The sequence below is a fragment of the Nakaseomyces bracarensis genome, assembly GCF_045282275.1.
Source record: "Nakaseomyces bracarensis strain CBM3 chromosome Unknown Scaff5_0, whole genome shotgun sequence".
Classification (NCBI taxonomy): domain Eukaryota; kingdom Fungi; phylum Ascomycota; class Saccharomycetes; order Saccharomycetales; family Saccharomycetaceae; genus Nakaseomyces; species Nakaseomyces bracarensis.
This window is the reverse complement of record NW_027263965.1, coordinates 249,605-268,191: the sequence shown is the minus strand read 5'-3', so window position 1 is coordinate 268,191 and position 18,587 is coordinate 249,605. Positions and strand designations below refer to the sequence as shown.

The following is an 18,587-nucleotide window of genomic DNA, read 5'->3' as shown; positions in this document are numbered from 1 at the left end:
TATTCACAATTATCCAAGGCACTAAAAATCACACCTTACAATACAACCAAAATATTCAATAACACACTCACACACACACACACTCGCGCTTTCTTTCTCTCACTCTCACTCCTATACTAACCACACAACTACACAATAACACACTCACATTTACGGCATTGAATTAAGACATCAATTATATACACACATTGTAATCAGTCTAAATATAGCTATTAGATGAAAATGTGAGAGTAAGTTAAGCTATAGGATATGTGAATTATATATAAAAAGAGGACATATAGTCTTAATGATTATTCTTAGTGTCAAATAAAGTTTTTCCTTATTTCCATTTGTTAGATTCTTACCATTATATAATCAACAGTAAACAATAGAAATTTAAATACTAATAATGCCTGCTCCTCACGGTGGTGTACTACAAGACTTGGTTGCTAGAGATGTCTCAAAGAGAGACGCATTGTTGTCTGAGTCCCAAAATTTGAAGCAATGGAACTTAACTGCCAGACAAATTTGTGACATAGAATTGATTCTTAACGGTGGTTTCAGTCCTTTGACTGGGTTTCTAACTGAGAAGGATTACTTGGGCGTTGTTACTAAGTCTCGTTTGAGTGATGGTACTCTATGGACTATGCCAATCAATTTGGATGTCCCTGAGAGTTTCGCCAAGACTGTCCAACCAAACGAGAGAATTACTCTGTTGCAAGATGGTACTATCCCGGTAGCTATCCTGACTGTGGCTGATGTTTACAAGCCAGATAAGAACTTGGAAGCTGAAGAGGTATTTAGAGGTGATCCTGAACACCCTGCTATTCATTACTTGTTCAACACTGCAGGTGAATACTATATTGGTGGGTCTTTGGAGGCTATCCAGTTGCCACAGCACTACGACTATCCTGGTTTACGTAAGACTCCAGCTCAATTAAGACTAGAATTCCAATCAAGACAATGGGACCGTGTGGTAGCTTTTCAAACTAGAAACCCAATGCATAGAGCACACAGAGAACTTACCGTTCGTGCTGCTAGAGAAACTAACGCCAAGGTTTTGATCCACCCTGTCGTTGGTTTGACAAAGCCTGGTGACATTGATCATCACACTAGAGTTCGTGTTTACCAAGAAATTATCAAGAGATATCCAAGTGGTCTAGCCTTCTTGTCCTTGCTGCCTTTGGCTATGAGAATGGGTGGTGATAGAGAAGCCGTCTGGCACGCTATTATTAGAAAGAACTACGGTGCTTCTCACTTCATTGTCGGTAGAGACCATGCTGGTCCTGGTAGTAACTCTAAGGGTGTTGACTTTTACGGCCCATACGATGCCCAAGAGCTAGTTGAGTCATACAAAAACGAATTGGACATTGAAGTTGTACCATTCAGAATGGTTACCTACTTGCCAGACGAAGACAGATACGCTCCAATTGATGAAATTGATACCTCTGTCACCAGAACCTTGAATATCTCAGGTACTGAACTAAGACGCCGTCTAAGAGACGGTGGTGAAATTCCAGAATGGTTTTCCTACCCAGAAGTTGTGAGGATCCTAAGAGAATCTAATCCTCCAAGACCAAAGCAAGGTTTCGCTCTAGTTTTCGATGATGATTTGAAGGCTGATCGTGAACAATTGAGCATCGCTTTGTTGTCCACATTCTTACAATTCGGTGGTGGAAGACACTACAAGATCTTCAACCATGGTGACAATTCTGCACTATTGTCATTGATCCCAGACTTTGTTCAGTCCGGTACTGGTTTAATCATCCCATCCAGATGGAACAAAGACCAAAAAGTTGCATCTCCTAATGTGTATTACATTGGTCACACTCACGAAGCTAACGTTAAACTTGCATCTGCTGATGAGACCATTTTCCATATTGTCCAAAAGGTAGTTTTATTCCTAGAAGACAACCATTTCATCCAATTTTAAATAAAGTAACAAAAACTTATAAATATTTTTAACATGTGAACTTTATTTTTTTTTTCCCTTCACTTCTTAGCAATTCTATTAAATTAATTTTTTTAAAACTATTGTACATTATTATAATTAAGCTCATATATGTGGTATACCTTTTGTTGAACATCACAACATCAATATAATCAATATATATATATACATATGTGTAGCATTCTATCCTTTTTTGTTGGTAGCTAAATATGTGAAATACCAGCTAAACACATCATTTAGCAATCTTTGTCTCAACCCATTTCAAATTATTCTTCCTGTAAGAAGGCAATGGTGGGAGGACAATTAACAACATCATCACAAAGAAAACACAGAAGCATACCATCATATTATATAGAGACTGCGTAAAATAGCCGTAACCAAACGACACTATGGAACCAATTCCCAAGACAATGTGAGACAGATGGTCCAGCCTCTGCTGTGCCTTGAAATCAATTGGCATCACAAGATGCTGCTTCAATTCATTTAAAATTTCTTGGGCTCCATCCATGGTGTATTGCTGTGATTCGTTATTTCCTTGAATGAAAAAAAACAACCAACTATACGTGAATCAGAGGATTAGTTGCTGTCAGCTCAATTACCAAACAATCTTCCTCAGCAATTGTACTCAGCTCTTTGGACTTTAATAGAAGACTCTTATTCATCGATTAGGATCGCATACACCAAAAAAGACTACGTTTTTTTTCCCCCAGTCCCAATAAATCGTGTGTTGTGATATTCCATAGACCAGCTGATTATTCGTATACTATTACGTTTCACGTGTTTATTCTAAATCACGTGACGTGCCTTCCTGGGTTGGTTTAATGAGCTTCTCCTGGAGCCATTCGAGGAATCTAACGAAGTGCTGAGGGTCATCTAAATTTGTTGTCGATGGCAGGTTGGTTGCTGTGAGAAACTCTCCCCTGATCGGCTCACATCCAATCAATTCTTCGAAGACCTCAGTGTTAAAATTATCCAATTGAGTTTTCCAAGCTGGGAATAAGTCATCTCTGATAGTAGTGACGAGCATTGATCTCTTTATATTCTCCAGTGACTTCTGGTCGTCCTCGTTCTTGGTGTATCCCGGGATCGGGATCTTGTTCCAGTAGTTCATGATATTATTATAACCGAGGAAACAGTTGTGCACTTTTAATTGCATGCTGTTCAATTCCTCATCATATTTCAAAAGTGTGCCCAAGAAATGCGCCATGTCTATGGTGGCCTTAATATACAGCTTGGAATGGATCCTCAGGACCAACGATATCGGAATATTAGGATCACCGTCTCCGTTCTGTAACTCACTGTACATATCTGCAAAATCCAACTGCGAACTGTGGAAAACAGAGAGGATAGACGACCTCTGCATCACACACACATATTTCAGCTCCTCCTTTTCGATCTGTTGTTCGATCCAGTACGTACAATACGCCATATCTGTGGCAAACTGCAGTGTATAGTATATAAACTGCACCATCGTCTCTAACAACTCACGTTTGTCCTTGTCCTTAACCCCATCGACTAAGGTCATGAGCCCTCTCATGTCAATCGCTTCAGACATTGTATAGATAACAGTCTTTTGGATGTGTTCGAGGATATAAATCACATACCCATTACCATTGAATCTTGACTATTGTTATAGCTCATCGCTCTGTATGAAAAAAAATCTATGCTAAAAGTGAAAAAAAATATAAAAATACCGAAAAATCAATCAAAAATGAGTAATTTACCTTTATATGATTCAATTGTTATTGATATTAATAAATATTCCAATTGAGGGAAAAGTCAATTATATAGATTAAACGTAAACTCAGGGACGCAGAAATGGTATCTGAGGAGACGTACTCCCGCGTTATGGGTTTTGTAGCAGGGATGTTCTCCGGTGTTGCGAAGAACACCGTGGGGCACCCTTTCGATACAGTAAAAGTGAGGCTACAAACTTCGCAAGTCGGTGGTGAAGTGCAGTTTAAAGGGCCATTGGACTGTGTATACAAGACTCTGAAAACCCAGGGTATCAGAGGTCTCTATTTGGGGTTTACACCACCTCTTGTCGGGTGGATCCTTATGGACAGTGCTCTGCTCGGTTCACTTCACAACTATAGAATGCTGCTGCATAAGTATTTATACCCAGCGTATGAGAAATTACCATTGTCTGGTTGTGTCATTAGTGGTGTTATGGCTGGTTGGACTGTTAGTTTCATTGCAGCCCCAGTTGAGCTTGCTAAGGCTAAGTTACAAGTTCAATACAATGCTAAAACTGCTAGATACACTGGTCCCATTGATGTTATTCAGAAAGTCTTCCGTGAAGGTGTAGCCAACAAAGGTAACCTGTTCGGTGGTGTGCGCAGTCTTTACAAAGGTTTGATCAGTACTCTTATCTTTAGGTCTAACTTCGTTTTCTGGTGGGGGTCATATGAGCTAATCACGCAATGGTTCCAGAAGAATACTAACATGAGTGCACCTGCGATAAACTTTTGGGCTGGTGGTCTCAGTGCCTCGTTTGGTTTCTGGACCTCAGCTTACCCAAGTGACGTTGTAAAACAAGTGGTTCTGTGTAACGACAAGTACGACGGTACTTTCAAGTCCTGGAGACAAGCAGTCCACGACATCTACACTCAACGTGGAGTCCGCGGTTTCTTCAAGGGTTTCATGCCAAGTTTCCTAAGATCATTTCCAGCCAATGCCGCTGCTCTTGCGGCATTTGAATTTGTTCTGCGTACGAGTGGAGCTAAACCATCATGATTATTTGGGTTTCTTATTTTCTCATTTGAGCTATTCAAACATTATATATTCTCCTGGAGGGAATTTACCAACGAAATTGTACAATATTGTGAAAGTACCATTCTGAAGTGTTATTTTTTTTTTATTCTCTCATTATCAATATGATTTATCTCAATATTCTGATTTATCATGATTAACCATTTTTTTTTGTTTTAATTATAAAATATAGCATATAGGCACATATAGGGACGGAATCCCAACCAAAGCAAATATTAATAAGCATTATTTTCTTATTTATCAAATCACTTTCATGTAGCTCTGTTATTTATTTATTCAACATCATGTAACCCCTCTTTCATTGCCTTTGATAATTCTTGTTCCATATCATTTTTCATTTGTAAACTAGCATCTTCTGTAGTTACATCCACAGTTTCACTCTTAACTTGCCAAGGTTTCAACTTCATCTCCATTTGCTCACTGTCCTTAGGTTCCTCTAATGTGATATCCGGCACATCTTCCATTGGTACAGGCTTATTGTTAACAATATGATCAAGCACTTCCTCATAACTCAGCGCCATATTCCTCTACTCTTTTCTTGTCTTTGGTAATTGAAGTTTGAGACTGTTGTAAGATAATTTCTACAAGAAGTTTCTCTTTTGAACATGCGAAAGGACTTAAAAGTCCACTAGAGCTGTCCCCATTACCGGCTTATGAATAAAAACCGGGTCCTTATATAAAAAAGAGGCCAACGACTAAGGCCTCATCGGTAATTAAATAAGTTAAAAGCACAAAACGTAATAATAAGGAAGGTTGAGATAAGAATAAGAAATGGCAATCATCAATTCGGGTACATTGATTGCTGTGGCTCTGCTTCTGAGAGTTGGTTTCTTCTTGTTTGGGGTATACCAGGACGCGAACTTCGAGGTGAAGTATACCGATATCGACTATTATGTGTTCAATGATGCTGCTAAATTCTTATATTATGTAGGTAAACCATATGAGAGGTTGACGTATCGGTATACGCCGCTGCTCTGTATGATGTTGCTGCCCAACCACATTTACAATTGGTTTCATTTCGGGAAGGCCCTATTTGTACTATTTGATTTACTTACAGGTGTGTTGATATTGGCTTTACTACGTGGTCTAACCAATGGTCAAAAGAAGAATAGATGTCGGGATCTTGCTATGGCATCGGTATGGCTATTAAATCCCATGGTTATCACGATTAGTACCAGAGGTAACGCTGAAAGTGTGATGAGTTTCTTGATTTCCTTATTCCTTTATCTTTTGATGAAAAACCAGTACTTATTGGCAGGGCTGGTTTATGGGCTTTCCATTCATTTTAAGATATACCCTATAATATATGCCCTTCCAGTGACCATATATGTTATTGCTAATCGATACCAAGCTTACAACTACAGAAATTCTCTGAGATACTTGTGTACATTTTTAAAGTTAGCTGTATTAGGGATAGCTACCATTGTGGTTTTACTAGGTTGTACACAAGCCATGCTTATAGTTTTCCCTGAAGGAATATTTCCAACGTATTTATATCATCTCATTAGAATTGACCACAGGCACAACTTTTCAGTTTGGAATATGCTGCTATATTTCAACTCTGCCTCTATTGAAATATCCCAGCTTTCCAAATATGTATTTGCTCCTCAATTGATAGTTATATTCCTGATATCGTTACTACAACTAAAGAATGGTAGCTCATTTAAGCACCTATTGAACGTGCTATTTTTAGAGACTTTCGCCTTTGTTACATTCAACAAAGTGTGTACATCCCAGTACTTTATATGGTATCTAAATTTCCTGCCGTTCATTTTGAGAAATACTACTGTTACTATAAAAACCGGTCTAATTATGATTGCTGTATGGGTTCTGTCTCAGGCTGCTTGGTTGAGCCAAGGATACCTACTCGAGTTCAAGGGTGAGAACGTTTTCTTTCCTGGGCTGTTCTGTGCTAGTTTGGGTTTCTTCATTGCAAATGTATGGATACTTGGCCAGTTCATCGAAGATACATTAAAACAGACCATACCATTAGTTGCACCATTAGAGGAAGATTCAATAGTCATTGAAGAGAACGAGAGGTTGCCTTCCACAGAGGAAGCTGTAACTATCTCGGAATAAATACTACATAATGACAAGAACTAAGCTAAATAACTTGTTCTATCCAATATAAAAGTTATTGAATAGTATAGCTTTAACTGGATATTACATTAAACGAAAAATACATGTGATTTTTCAACCTCATCGCCATATTTAAAAAAAATTGCTAAATTCATTAATTTTTAAATATATTATGAACTATATCGACCTTTATATACGTATTCTTACTTATCAATCACTTCAAGAAATATAAAAGAAATATAATCGAGATCATATTAAAAAAAAGATGCTTCACGAAGTTGTGTATTGTGGTGTATGTACATACCCAGTTGATTACTGTGAATTTTCAGGTAAGTTGAAGAGGTGCAAAGTGTGGTTGCAGGAAAATCATGCCGAATTATATGCTAAGATGTATGGTGACGATGATGAAGTAGCTGCTGTTAGTAGTAAACTAGGTGAATCTAGCATTGGTGAGGAAAGGGAAGAAAAGTTAGAAAAGGATCTGAAAAAGTTGCAAACCAAGCAAGAGAATAAAGAACAGAGAGAATTGGCTAAGAAGTTGTCTTCTAAGGTTATAGTTAAGAGAGAGGCTAGAACAAAGAGAAAGTTCATCGTCGCCATTTCTGGTTTGGAGGTCTTTGAGATTGATATGAAGAAACTAGCTAAGACTTTTGCATCTAAATTCGCTACGGGTTGTTCTGTTTCTAAGAACGCAGAGAAGAAGGAGGAAATCGTCATTCAAGGTGATGTTCTCGATGAAGTTGTAGCATACATCCATAGTCTATTGGAAGAAAAGGGATTGAAGGATGTTAAGGTCGAAACCATCGATACTAAGAAGAAGAAGAAGCCAGAAACACCCGCTGTCAAATAAATATCCTCAAAGTCTTAATCATTTTCTAGTCTACTACATAAATGATAAAATATACTTTTTAAAATTAAAGTTTGTGACAAATTGCAATCATAGGCTCCGCTATTGGGAGTAATTTTTGTTATTCTAGTTTTATAAATTAAAAGTTAAATATTATTGTTGTATTAATGAGATGGGTAAAAGACAAACAAAAAAGATCTATATTAAATAAAGTAGAAAAATAAAATGTCAAGTAATATTAATAATAGTGCCTTAATTTACGAAAGCACTGACGAATTTAAATGATTTGCTGTGATTGTTTTTTGGTATCTTTCTGTTGCCATATGCAAAGGTTTAACGTATCTGAAAAAATGATAAACTGAGAAAAAATATTTGAAGAGATGTATACCATATCCTATATAGGATCTGGTATATTCAAATGTACTTTGATAATTCTCTATTGATAAATCAATAGTTTGTGCTGAATTGGACGTTAAGTTTTATGATAAAATTGTGCGGTAGCATTTTTAATAAGAAGTTAAGGAATAAAATAGAGGTAGTCATCTTAGTATAAGAATACAAATAATTGCCCTTTATTTTTGGTGCCCATTAAATTAGATGCTAGCTGTATTTATAATAAATCCTGTACAGTGAAGTAAAAGAAGATTATACTTCAGACTGGTTATGCTGGTTTTGTTGGTGGTGGTGATGATGAGTATGATGTCTTTGTTCGTTCTTTAATAATCGTTTTTGTTCCTTGCGCTCACGGCGGACTTCACGACGACGTTCTTTCTCCTTCTCAATTTCGTTTTCTCTTTTCAATTCCTTCTTAGCCTCTCTCTTCTTAACATGGTGTGCAATAAACTTCATTACAAATGGGTTAAGAGCTGTATTGACAGTAACCCATGCTACAAGGATACCGTAGTTTCTACCCATTTGTTGCTTAGAAATATCTAAAAAGATAACTCTAAATAGCTGGACACCATTGTGAATTGGCATGGCGTACCCAAATCTATAAAACTCGTTAATAAGAGCCAATGGGTACAATGATGGTGCAATATTCAAAATAGTCCAGAAAACTAGCCAATAAGACATATAAGATGGACAGAACGTCAAAATCAAGGATAAAATATTTTCATTTGCCATACCGACAGCACCCATTACCAGCCAGGATGTCATCCAATATACCACAAATCCTGCCTTGCCGAAAGCTGGTGTAAAGTCGATTTGGTAAATCGCAGATACTGTGCAAGTAAATAATGAAAGGAAGAAGAAAGTACTCCATGAAATAATGATACGCATAAAAAAAAGAGATCTTGGTTTTAAGTACTTAGCCATTTCTTTGTTTAGAGGACCAAAAATGGAAATAGAGAACACCGCGAACATAATAATATAATTAACACCCATACTCAACGGGCCCAGTAATGCACGATTAGTGTAGGGTCTCAAGTCAATATAATTCATCGCAAAATTTCCTAAACCATACATATTTTGTATATTCACAGTACTAGCAATATCTGGAACTGTTATGTTATTAACAAAATCAGGGACAATTTTAGTCAAGTATTGTTTTCTGTAGATCGCTTCTAGTCTTTGCATTACAGGGAAAATGGAGGATTTGAAATTTGTAGGATCTCTACCTGTTTCATAAACACCTTGAAAGTAGTTGGAAGTATTGAAAACAGGAGTATCATTCTTCATTACTGAATTATAGAATGACTCTGTAGCTCCCGGACGGATATTAAGTGCCATCCAGAATTTCTCATCATATATCAACTTAACCACTCTATCATCTATCTCATCAGGAGATGTTAAGTTGTAAATAATTTGGAATTCAGTACGGTTCAAAATAGTCCATGTACATGGTAACCCATATATAATGTTGGTAACATTATTAGCTATAGACGGAATCACTGTACCATCATCTGTCGTATATGGCTCGTCTTGTATGACAGCAAGTGCGTGTACTCTGTATAAATAGTGGTCGTAATTGTACACAGCACCCCAATATAAGGATAAGGCACCTATCACAAAGATAGCCAACAAGAAATGCGTTGACAGGAATTTGGCTAGGATTCGTCTTCTGTGATCACGCATTCTCCTGGACAACAGTGAGGTCTTCTTTTTCCACAAAGACGCCTCAGAGGACACCTTAGATATGATATCATCGTTGTCTTCAGCCATCACTGCTGGTGTGCGGCTATCGAAGACGGAGTCAGTGTCGGAATCTTCCTCATCGGAATTAATTGACTCATCAGAGTCACTATCCTCGTCGCTCAGGGGCTCGTGATCGCCATATCTTGTGTTTTTCCTGTTACTACTATACATCTGAGTAGGCGTCCCGGATTGATCTCGCTCATCACCTTCAGTGAGCTCCTGAGGCTTCTCATTCGAATCAGAACGCCCATCACTAGATGAAATGGTGGAAAAAGACGACGAAACCGTCGTCGTATTGCTAGAAACAGTACCATCCCCCAAGTGCTCAAGGTCTTTCCGTCTCAACCTCTTCTCCTTCTCCTCATTCTTGTTCATCGAACGCAACCCACTCTCAATAGATGTCGCCAGCGTATCAGCAGGATCCTGCAGAATCTTCTTATTAAACTTCCTATGCTTCTTAGAAAGCTTCTTCTCAAACATCGTTACACTATTATCGCTTTTATGGTATGTTTACCCTTTTCCCAGGAAATCTTACTCCTAATTAATCTTTTGATGTCATAGTTATTATATATATAGGCTTGTTTACAGGAAAGAAAATTTTTATGTTTTTTTTAAATTACTATTTGTCCTGATCTAAATTATTTATGTCTCGAGCTGATATGCCCTAAAGGGGTGAGTCCATGGCGTAATTCTCTTTTCTGATTGTTGTATAATGTCAATATATTCCAAATTTGTCCAAGTATTTGCGTTGCGTTTACGGCACCCCCTAGAGAAATACGCACTACTCCGGTATCTACAAAACCCTGTTAAATGTCCTGATTTTCAGTTCTTGTATTGCTTTTGTCCTTCTCCTTCATCTTATTTTCAACAAATCAATAAAAAATCAAAAGAAGCTTCTTCCGTTATGTACTCACGGCCATTTCTAAGCAGAGTATTATAATAAACAATTAACATTAATATAAACACCGTAGCAATAACCCATTTACACCAGAGAATACAACGTACAACGTACATCATACAACTCTCTCTCTCTCTCTTATGTCACTCTCAGTTCTCGGAAAAATTAAACGTCCCCTCTCGGTGTGGCTACCCCACTTTCTGTGTCTCAAATAATGCTTCTCTTTGCCTGGATTTACTTCTAGAAGGAACTTTCTAAGAGGGAAAAAAAAATTCGGGGGACGCTACTAAATTTGGAATTTGTTTATGTTTATTTTGTCCTAATAGAAATACTGATCCGTAATAAGACCACCCACAAACTAAATGAAGAAAGAAGCGTAGACCCTTCCTGGTTCTCGGATATTGGGCAGTGGGACGACAGAAAGAGGGGCAGAAGGTGAGGGAAGGGTACATAGATCGTGCTTGTCCTAAAAATTACTTTATTAGGAAACTCTATGGACAAGAAAGCCTGAGGTGCGGGGTGCGCTGTTTTTCAGTGCTTATTAGTATTGGGTATTAACTATTGTTTATATATGATTATAGAATTAAAAAAAAAAAAAACGATATTACATATTAAGAAAATAAGAGTTTTATAGTAAAAGTTCAGGTTGCAGGTGCTGCAGCTGCCTTGGCACGTTTATGTAGAGTTTTCATGACGAATTTGCTTACGAAAGGCATCGAGATGGTGTTTAGACCTATCCAAGCGCATAGAATACCGTAGTTTCTGCCGAGTGATCTCTTTGAGATGTCAAAGAATATAACTCTTAGTATATTAACGGCGTTATATAGAGGCATTGCATAGCCGTAACGGTAGAATGGGGATGAGAATCCTATAGCGAAAATCGTAGGAGCCAAGTTCAGGATGACAAATGATAAGACCCAGAAACCGATATATGCTGGACTCACTAGAATGATTAGCATGACTATGTTCTCGTTCAACCCACCGACAGATAACATCAGTAGGTAGATAGTCATCCAGTAGACCATAAACCCACCGCGACCGAAAGTTTTCCAGAAATTTGCGTGGAAAATAGCAGATACAGTACAGTAAAATAGTGAGGCAAAGAACAAAATAGACCACAGCATGATGATACGGTAGATCCATAAGTGTCTGAACTTCACAAGTTTGGCAACTTGCTGGTGCACGGGACCCATTAGTAAAAACTGGAATAAGGTCAATAAGACACAGTAGACGGCACCGACCTGTGAGATGATCAGGTACTGTCTGTTGGTGACAGGTCTCAAATCATGGAAGAGGAAATCCATTCTACCGGCATCTGCCATCTTCTGTGGGTTAAAGTTTTCTGGAGTGCTGACATTGCTTAATAGTTGTGGAAGATACTGTTGTGTGTAGATCGTTTTAAATGCGGCTTCAATATATTGCAATGGCGGAATAATAACAGATGGAATATTAGATAAGTCCCTTGCTGTTTCATAGACTATTTCAAATAAGCTCGTCGAGTTGAATGTAATTGACGAGTCACTCTCTATGAGTGACCTTACAAGAGTCTCGGTAGCATTGCCTTGTACGTTAATTGCAGCCCAAAAGTCCTCGTCATAAACAAGTTTGTTAATACGGTTTGTAATTTCTTCGGGCGTTGTGACATTATATACAACTTGAAATTCAGTAGAATTCATTATTGTCCATGTAAATGGGATCCTTCTGATGAGGAGCGGGAGTGGGGCTGATACTGCAGGAACGATCAAGGTTTCGTTGTATTGATAACTAGTGCCCTCTTGTATCACAGCTAGCAATTTTGCTCTCTTCGCATAGTCGGGGTTTCTATATAGCGCACCCCAAAATAAGACAAGGATGGTGAAACAGAAAACTCCTAAAAAGAAAACAGTCATCAACCATCTCTTTGCCACAATTTTACGCTGGTCTTTAATACGTGGTGAGAAATATCTTGTCTTTGTCTTAGTGATGGTCGCTAGTGGTCCTGTATGTACAGGTGGAGGTGGTTGTTGATTGGGTCCATTTTCTGAATCAGAGCTGTTATTCCCATTGTTACGTTCTTTCTCTGCCATATAACCTTTAGGGACGTAGTTATTTGGAGACTCCGCTCTACTATTGCTATCACCTTCATCATCAGATGTTCTAATACTACCTTCGTACTCCAATGGTATAGAAGCAACTTCATAGTTCTGATTATTTAACTCCTGTTTCACACCTTCTTCCATCCCTGGTAAAGCACCATTATAAATACTGCCATTGATTCTGGAATTCACATTGTGGATACCTAACTTGATAGCATTGCGCTCCTCAGCACTATTACCATTCATATTTCTTATTTGCTAACTGTTACCTGATGAATATTATTATGCAGAAAGAATAAAAAATGTAAACAAAGCAGGAAATAGTTAAAGTTGAGTGTTGGCTAGTTCTAATAAGGAAATGAATGTAAAATCAAATTAGGCAGAAATAAGTAGAATATCTGAAAATCTGAAAAAAATAAACTCTGTGTTATCAATATATTGCTTGGTTTAATGAAAACCCATCGCATTAGGATATCAGGGTTTGTTGTGATCTACATAGGTAAAAATGTGATTAAATTTTTCTTCTACGGGGTTGTCTTCGAGTCTAACGGCATAAAATCTTAATATAGAAAATATACATCATATGATTATTGTTTTTGTTTCGTACATGAGTATACAAAATAATAAAAATATAATTATTTTACTGATGACTATTCAGAATATATAATTAAACTCTGAAGGTTTCCTGTGATGTTACATCTAGCTATTTCTCGTGAGTAAGATAATATTTTTTGAAAGCTGTTAAATAGGGAAAATAATGAAATATATTTAGATGTATAGAAAGAAAACATAAAAAAATTGCCGATAAGTAGATGTATATAAATAGGTATTTTTAGAATAATTATATTTTAATTGATGAAATATGATGCATGTATAATAAAGAAATAAAAAGGGTGGAGCAGTAAGTATAAGCACGGGTAGGGAAAAGAAGAATGAAAATTAGGGAGGTGTAGCCTTTGTAAAATATTCTATCCATTATTGTTTGGCTGCCTTCATGGCACGTTCGCCTAATTTTCTAAAGACATAGTTTGAAATAAATGGCATCGTTACGGTATTAATTACAATCCATGCTGCCATGATACCAAAGTTTCTTCCTAGATGTTGTTTGGACACGTCAAAGAAAATCACTTTATTTACAGCGACTGCATTATACAATGGCATGGAGTAACCGTAACGGTAGAATATGTTTGCAAAACCAATGGTAAAGAATGTTGGAGCCATGTTAATAATGATGAATGACACCACCCATAACGATATATATGCTGGCCTTAATAATATTACAAGCATGACCATATTTTCATTTGCACCACCAACAGCCAGCATCATCATGTATGTAGTCATCCAGTAGATTACAAATCCGCCTCGACCAAATGCCTTAGTGAAATCGACCTTGAATATAGCTGAAACGGCGCAATAGAATAATGATCCAAAGAATAATGTCGACCATAATATTATTAGGCGATATATCCACATCTGCCTTGCGTGGACTAATTTGGCAATTTCTGTATGCACAGGACCCATCATTAAAAACACAAATAACGTTAACACAACACAATAAACGTTACCAATTTGGGATATAATCAAATACTGTCTATCAGTAACTGGTCTGTGATCATAGAATTCGAAATTCATAATACCGGCGTCCGCTATTTTAATAGGATTAAAGTTTTGAGGAGTCGAGATATTTTGCAATAATGCTGGTAAATACATCGTAGAATAAACTTTACTAAAGTACTCTTGGATGCCTCGAAGAGCTGGTTCTATGACAATTGGCATATTACTGATGTCTCTTCCGGTTTCATACAAAAATTGGAATTGTGAGGTAGAGTTAAAGGTTGTGTTAGATAAGGGATCCATTAGTGATTCTACCAATTGTTGTGTCGCATTTCTTTTGACGTTTACGATAGCCCAATACTTTTCATCATAAATCAAATCAACTAGTCTTTTCTGGACTTCTTCAGGTCCTGAGACGTTATACTTTTCTTCAAATTCGGTTGCATTTAAGAATGTCCAATGAAAGCCTACACCTTTGAGAATTGGTTTTAGTGGTGTTGAGACAGATGGAACTTCAAATGTATCATTGACTCTGTAAATAGGATCTTCCTGTATAACTGCTAGTACTTTAACTTTTTTAACATACTTTGGCGTCTTGTATAGAACACCCCAGAACAGAACAAGAACTGTGAAACAAAAGCAAGCTAACAGCAGCATTGTCCATAACCACCGCACAACCACAGCCTTCCTTTGATCTTTAATTTTCGGAGAAAGATAACGGGTCTTTGTGCGCTGTAATGCACTTGGCGCTTGAGGAGGCTGTGTAGCGTCTTTTCCTTCAGTTACCTCAACTTCATTAGCACTTTTTGAAGTGGAATTTATTTCACCCGTAAAGCTTTCAAGGTCTCCTGGCATTGAATTGGCAGTTATTATTTCGTCAGAAAAGGATGAATCCAAATCCAAATTATGGTCATTAATTGCCTTTCTATCGCTTTCACTCAAGCCAGGAACAGCACCTTCATATACACCACTATTTAGCCGCGTTAAGTCCCGCACATTTTTGGCATACTCTGAATTACTTAGTTCAGCAGACATATTTATATCGTTTCAATACTTAAAATCTACTGAAACTGATTATAAAAATACTCTCAGGAAAAAACAAAATTTAAAACCTTAAGAATATTTGGATCGATTTGTTGTTGTATATATATGAATATTTATAAGAATGAATATTAAATTTACCGCATAATTTCTTTTTTATTTATTGAACTGCTTGTGAATTACTTACGATGAGCAATAGAAAGGGAGAAGGATTAAATAATATTTAGTTGCGAAAAAGGATTACTCTTAAGCAGTAAGTTGTATTTTTTATTTACTTAAACACAAACGAAATATATTGTCTCCTTTAAAGTTTCTTTTTTTTAACTTAGTTCTTATAATAGAAATAACAGAATATGATCGTACATATGCAATAGAGTTTTTGACCTTTCTTTTTAGTTATATTAACTCCGTTTATTCCTCCCCCTCTCTGCCCCACGCCTATTAGTAACCTCGAGTTGTAATATAAGATACATAGAAACAGAATTGATTACATAGACCTTTAATCCTAGACGCTATAAAGCGGATCAGGCAAGACACCTTTTAACTTTTCTCGAGGACGGACAAAAAAAAAATTTTTTCGGTACGGATAAACTTTATAGCTTAGAGTACACTGCAGGACGCATATGATTTCAGCCCTTAGCAACCTGAGTTACTTTTTTTTTTCCAGGAATTCCTGATCTGGCGGAACTCTGACGGATCCGTTCTTCCGTAGCCTGATTTGGTTAATTGAGAGTAACGATAAGAGAAACATATTAGAAAGAAAAAAATAATTTATGTATTATTGTCCATTCCAATGGACTTTTATATCTTGTATAGACTTACTTAGCTGATTCTTTTTTTAAAGAAAATAAATATGCTGAAAGGAAGAGAGCCACTAATGGCAATAACTATGTGTGTTTTCCGGTTCACACTAATAAATAATATATTGTAGAAAATAATGAGAAAAACAAAAATAAAACAAAAATTACGATCTCAAGATCATTGAAGTCACTAATATTAGAAAAACCTGTTTTCTTTCTTTCTTATCTAACAGTAAAAAAGTTAGTGCTCTCGGGAATGAATCTTTAATCTGAGATGTGAATTGAAAGTAAATATAATTGGTAAAATGAGTATCTGAAAAAACAGGGAACAAAATCGAATCATATCATAAATACGCTTAGTTAGCATCAGTAACACAACCTAGAGATGCGTTAGAGACAAGCTTGGCGTACTTAGATAGAGCACCTCTAGTGTAACGAGGAGCTGGTGGAGTCCAAGCTGCTTTACGTTGTGCAAGTTCAGACTCTGAGACCAATAAATCGATTTTGTTGTTGTCAGCATCGATAATAATCTCATCTCCATTCTTAACCAAACCAATTGGACCACCTTCAGCGGCTTCAGGAACGATATGACCAATCAAGAAACCGTGGGAACCACCAGAGAATCTACCATCAGTCAATAGAGCAACATCCTTACCTAGACCGTAACCCATCAAAGCAGATGATGGCTTTAACATTTCAGGCATACCTGGACCACCCTTTGGACCTTCGTATCTAATAATGACAACTGTCTTTTCACCATTCTTGATTTCACCATTTTCTAAAGCAGTAATGAAAGCATCTTCTTCTTCAAAGACACGGGCAGTACCCTTAAAGTAAGTACCTTCCTTACCAGTAATTTTACCAACAGCACCACCTGGAGCCAAAGAACCGTACAAGATTTGCAAATGACCACTTGACTTGATAGGTTGGGATATTGGTCTAATGATATCCTGACCTTCTGGAAGAGCTGGAGCCTTCTTAGCACGTTCGGCTAGAGTTTCACCAGTGACAGTCAGAGCTTCACCATGTAGGAAACCGTTATCGTACAAGAACTTAATGACACTTTGAGTACCACCAACCTTGATCAAATCAGCCATGACATACTTACCAGATGGCTTGAAGTCACCTAGCAATGGAGTAGTATCACTGATTCTTTGGAAATCATCTGGGGAGATCTTTACACCGGCGGAGTGTGCAATCGCAACCAAATGAAGAACAGCATTGGTTGAACCACCAGTTGCAATAACATATGTGATAGCATTTTCAAAGGCCTCTTTAGTGAAGATTTGGTGTGGTGTAATACCTAGTTCCATAGTTTTTTTAATGGTTTCACCAATATTGTCACATTCGGTCATCTTTTCACTGGAGATAGCTGGGAAGGCAGACGAGTTTGGAACGGTAATACCTAGCACTTCAGCAGCAGAAGCCATTGTGTTGGCAGTGTACATACCACCACAGGAACCTGGACCTGGACAAGAGTGTTGGACAACATCGTTTCTTTCCTCCTCGTTAAATTGCTTGGAGATATATTGACCGTAGGATTGGAATGCAGAAACGACATCAATGTTTTCTGGAATTTTACTTGAACCACATGTTGGGTGACCAGGCATGATAGTACCACCGTAGACCATGATGGATGGTCTGTTATGTCTACCCATGGCCATCAAAACACCTGGCATGTTCTTATCACAAGATGGAATGGCAATGTTAGCATCATAATGTTGTGCCATCATGATAGTCTCAAAAGAATCAGCAATGATCTCTCTACTTTGCAGAGAGTATCTCATACCTTTGGTACCCATAGAAATACCATCAGAGACACCAATTGTGTTGAATTGCATGGCCTTTAGACCAGCTTTCTCGACAGATTGAGAACATCTGTTGTTTAGATCCAACAAGTGCATGTTACATGGGTTACCGGACCACCAACAGGAGCCAACACCAACTTGGGCCTTGTTGAAGTCATCCTTGTTGAAACCAGTGGCATACAGCATCGCCTGGGAAGCACCCTGGTCCTTTGGTTCGGTAATGATATAAGAATATTTATTCAATTTCTTAGCAGCATTGAGACGGGAAGTGGAAAACTTCCTTGATAGTAACTTAGAAGACATCGCTCTATGATTGATGTTTTTTTGTTTGTTCTTATTAGCTTACTTTTCTTAGGTAACAAAGAATAGGATAGAATAGAATAGAATCAAGACTTCAATGAATGAAGGTTTTAATTAACTAATGACTATTAGCTTTTGTTAAATACACTTCAAGAGAAGGTAAGATGTCTTCCCAATCGGCTGCTATTTCCAAATTTTTCAAAAATTCGCTGAGTCAGTACACAATTTGTCTTTGCCAAAAAAAAATGAAAAAAAAGTGCCCGGTACAGGCCGATGGCCATTGAAATTGATACCGGTGACACATTAAGCTCGACTATAACAACGGAAAGGGTGGATCAATTGATGAC

At 37.4% G+C, this 18,587-nt stretch overlaps 11 protein-coding genes across 11 annotated transcripts; 4 read left to right on the top strand and 7 right to left on the bottom strand.

Moving 5' to 3' along the window:
• Positions 1 to 388: 388 nt before the first annotated feature.
• On the top strand, positions 389 to 1,912 carry MET3 (sulfate adenylyltransferase; the record flags this gene model as incomplete). The annotated part of the gene is made up of 1 exon (XM_071051132.1): positions 389 to 1,912. One exon carries the CDS (start codon positions 389 to 391, stop codon positions 1,910 to 1,912), a length of 1,524 nt encoding a protein of 507 aa, XP_070907828.1.
• A 250-nt stretch (positions 1,913 to 2,162) lies between these two features.
• Positions 2,163 to 2,438, bottom strand: SPC1 (signal peptidase complex subunit SPC1; the record flags this gene model as incomplete). The annotated part of the gene is made up of 1 exon (XM_071051131.1): positions 2,163 to 2,438. One exon carries the CDS (start codon positions 2,436 to 2,438, stop codon positions 2,163 to 2,165), a length of 276 nt encoding a protein of 91 aa, XP_070907827.1.
• Positions 2,439 to 2,711: 273 nt separating this feature from the next.
• Positions 2,712 to 3,485, bottom strand: RNJ42_00964 (uncharacterized protein; the record flags this gene model as incomplete). Its single annotated transcript, XM_071051130.1, has 1 exon — positions 2,712 to 3,485. The coding sequence occupies one exon, from the start codon at positions 3,483 to 3,485 to the stop codon at positions 2,712 to 2,714; it is 774 nt and encodes a 257-aa protein (XP_070907826.1).
• A 263-nt stretch (positions 3,486 to 3,748) lies between these two features.
• RNJ42_00963 (uncharacterized protein) lies at positions 3,749 to 4,666 on the top strand (the record flags this gene model as incomplete). The annotated part of the gene is made up of 1 exon (XM_071051129.1): positions 3,749 to 4,666. The coding sequence occupies one exon, from the start codon at positions 3,749 to 3,751 to the stop codon at positions 4,664 to 4,666; it is 918 nt and encodes a 305-aa protein (XP_070907825.1).
• Positions 4,667 to 4,974: 308 nt separating this feature from the next.
• RNJ42_00962 (uncharacterized protein) lies at positions 4,975 to 5,223 on the bottom strand (the record flags this gene model as incomplete). The annotated part of the gene is made up of 1 exon (XM_071051128.1): positions 4,975 to 5,223. The coding sequence occupies one exon, from the start codon at positions 5,221 to 5,223 to the stop codon at positions 4,975 to 4,977; it is 249 nt and encodes an 82-aa protein (XP_070907824.1).
• A 250-nt stretch (positions 5,224 to 5,473) lies between these two features.
• On the top strand, positions 5,474 to 6,781 carry GPI14 (glycosylphosphatidylinositol-alpha 1,4 mannosyltransferase I; the record flags this gene model as incomplete). Its single annotated transcript, XM_071051127.1, has 1 exon — positions 5,474 to 6,781. One exon carries the CDS (start codon positions 5,474 to 5,476, stop codon positions 6,779 to 6,781), a length of 1,308 nt encoding a protein of 435 aa, XP_070907823.1.
• A 265-nt stretch (positions 6,782 to 7,046) lies between these two features.
• TMA22 (Tma22p) lies at positions 7,047 to 7,631 on the top strand (the record flags this gene model as incomplete). The annotated part of the gene is made up of 1 exon (XM_071051126.1): positions 7,047 to 7,631. One exon carries the CDS (start codon positions 7,047 to 7,049, stop codon positions 7,629 to 7,631), a length of 585 nt encoding a protein of 194 aa, XP_070907822.1.
• A 642-nt stretch (positions 7,632 to 8,273) lies between these two features.
• RNJ42_00959 (SNG1 family protein) lies at positions 8,274 to 10,244 on the bottom strand (the record flags this gene model as incomplete). Its single annotated transcript, XM_071051125.1, has 1 exon — positions 8,274 to 10,244. One exon carries the CDS (start codon positions 10,242 to 10,244, stop codon positions 8,274 to 8,276), a length of 1,971 nt encoding a protein of 656 aa, XP_070907821.1.
• Positions 10,245 to 11,303: 1,059 nt separating this feature from the next.
• RNJ42_00958 (SNG1 family protein) lies at positions 11,304 to 12,983 on the bottom strand (the record flags this gene model as incomplete). The annotated part of the gene is made up of 1 exon (XM_071051124.1): positions 11,304 to 12,983. One exon carries the CDS (start codon positions 12,981 to 12,983, stop codon positions 11,304 to 11,306), a length of 1,680 nt encoding a protein of 559 aa, XP_070907820.1.
• Positions 12,984 to 13,712: 729 nt separating this feature from the next.
• Positions 13,713 to 15,326, bottom strand: RNJ42_00957 (SNG1 family protein; the record flags this gene model as incomplete). Its single annotated transcript, XM_071051123.1, has 1 exon — positions 13,713 to 15,326. The coding sequence occupies one exon, from the start codon at positions 15,324 to 15,326 to the stop codon at positions 13,713 to 13,715; it is 1,614 nt and encodes a 537-aa protein (XP_070907819.1).
• A 1,162-nt stretch (positions 15,327 to 16,488) lies between these two features.
• On the bottom strand, positions 16,489 to 18,243 carry ILV3 (dihydroxy-acid dehydratase ILV3; the record flags this gene model as incomplete). Its single annotated transcript, XM_071051122.1, has 1 exon — positions 16,489 to 18,243. One exon carries the CDS (start codon positions 18,241 to 18,243, stop codon positions 16,489 to 16,491), a length of 1,755 nt encoding a protein of 584 aa, XP_070907818.1.
• Positions 18,244 to 18,587: the final 344 nt, after the last annotated feature.